At 33.4% G+C, this 1,472-nt stretch overlaps 1 protein-coding gene across 1 annotated transcript in view; it reads left to right on the plus strand.

The window, feature by feature from the left end:
- LOC108750491 (WD repeat-containing protein 63-like) overlaps positions 1-398 on the plus strand; it is a 14,538-nt gene extending 14,140 nt beyond the window's left edge. The window contains exon 14 of the mRNA XM_018489957.1: positions 156-398. Within this exon, the coding sequence (XP_018345459.1) occupies positions 156-398 (243 nt within the window). The remainder of the gene's footprint in view (positions 1-155) is intronic.
- The last annotated feature ends 1,074 nt before the right edge of the window (positions 399-1,472 follow it).

Consider the following 1,472-nt stretch of genomic DNA (forward strand, 5'->3'; position numbering starts at 1 on the left):
AAAGATAAGCAAGAAAGAATGTAAGTTAAAAGTTTTTCTATGATATATCTTTAACTTACACTTTTTTTACATAAAAATTCTGTATATTAAAATATTTATCTTTTAACAGAGGTGTGCGAACAATATTAGACGCTAATTATTTTTTCTGTAAAAAGGGAGTTTTTGCTGATCCTGAAGAAGAAATTATATACAATTTTCTGGAAGAACAAGCCGAGGCTCTGGCCAAATTAGAGAGCACGCCTTTCGAACGCACGTTCGACTGGCGCAAAGTACTCGCGCAAGGAAAGTCGAGGAGAAGATCGATGGACATCGGACTCAAGAAGTTAAACAGACTGAAGAAGACGTGCAAAGTGGACGATGCTGTAAATGATGCATCACGTCTTGTCGACAACGTATAAAAGTTGTATGAAGATAGAACTCTATTTTACATTTTGATTTGTGTTTTGTTAATTTCTGAGATACCAGATTTGTAACTCGGATTTATGTGAATTTGTTTTTCGCTCGTTAATATTTACGAAGAGAAGAGAATTCTCTGGACAGAAGATTAATTTGATGTGCTAAACAGCATGACATAGCAATTTCTGTATCAATTTATTTTCCAGTTGCACGATGCTAAAAGTTCGAACGCGCAACAACCATTTTTGATAAGTTTAGGTAACTACATGCGATGTATCATAATTCTGTAGCGTTGTTCCACGAATCTACAGTCATAATACATTTTAACAGAGCTACAGCCATTTTTCTTTCTAGAAATGCCTTTGTGACTCTAAAATTACATCCATAACTTTGATTGCATTTCTGATAATGCATGTCCTAATGTAATATTGTAGTATTGTTGGAAAATGAAACTGCGTATCCTCGTGAGTGTCGTGTAAGTTTACTCTTAGGGCTTCCTTTTAATCCCTTTAATCAGTACCGCTACATTACTTGCGACTGTAATGGCTACTTTTGAAACAAGTAAAGCTCAGAGTCTGCAAATGTAACTTAATTTTGTGAGTTTACCGAATAAAAGTATCATATAAGGAAAGAACAAGGTATTGCGATTAATCACTTTTATCACTATATCTATAAAGGGAAAAGAATACATATTTTTATATACCTTTGAGCTTTATATACCCAGGATCCAATGTGCACGTCATGACGATAATTGAATATCTGTAAATAGAAGACATACATGAACAGGGAAGGAAATAGAATGACTCTCTGGATAGGATAAGAGATTGTAATATTTTTGTCACGAATCTTAGCTTATTACACATGGAAATTCAACTTCAGATCATCAATTTTTAAGTAATTTTAAGAAAGGAAATTAGAAATGCATCTTATTATAGTAATTTTAAGAGTACATCGTTTATATTTTTCTAGTTTATTTGTAACAATCTGATAATATTCATACACCGCAATGAACACGTACGAAGTAATTACAGTAATGAGACGGGAAATGTGGCAGTTAACGGAGACTGACGATCTTC

This window comes from Trachymyrmex septentrionalis, unplaced genomic scaffold (assembly GCF_001594115.1).
Source record: "Trachymyrmex septentrionalis isolate Tsep2-gDNA-1 unplaced genomic scaffold, Tsep1.0 scaffold37, whole genome shotgun sequence".
Taxonomy (NCBI): domain Eukaryota; kingdom Metazoa; phylum Arthropoda; class Insecta; order Hymenoptera; family Formicidae; genus Trachymyrmex; species Trachymyrmex septentrionalis.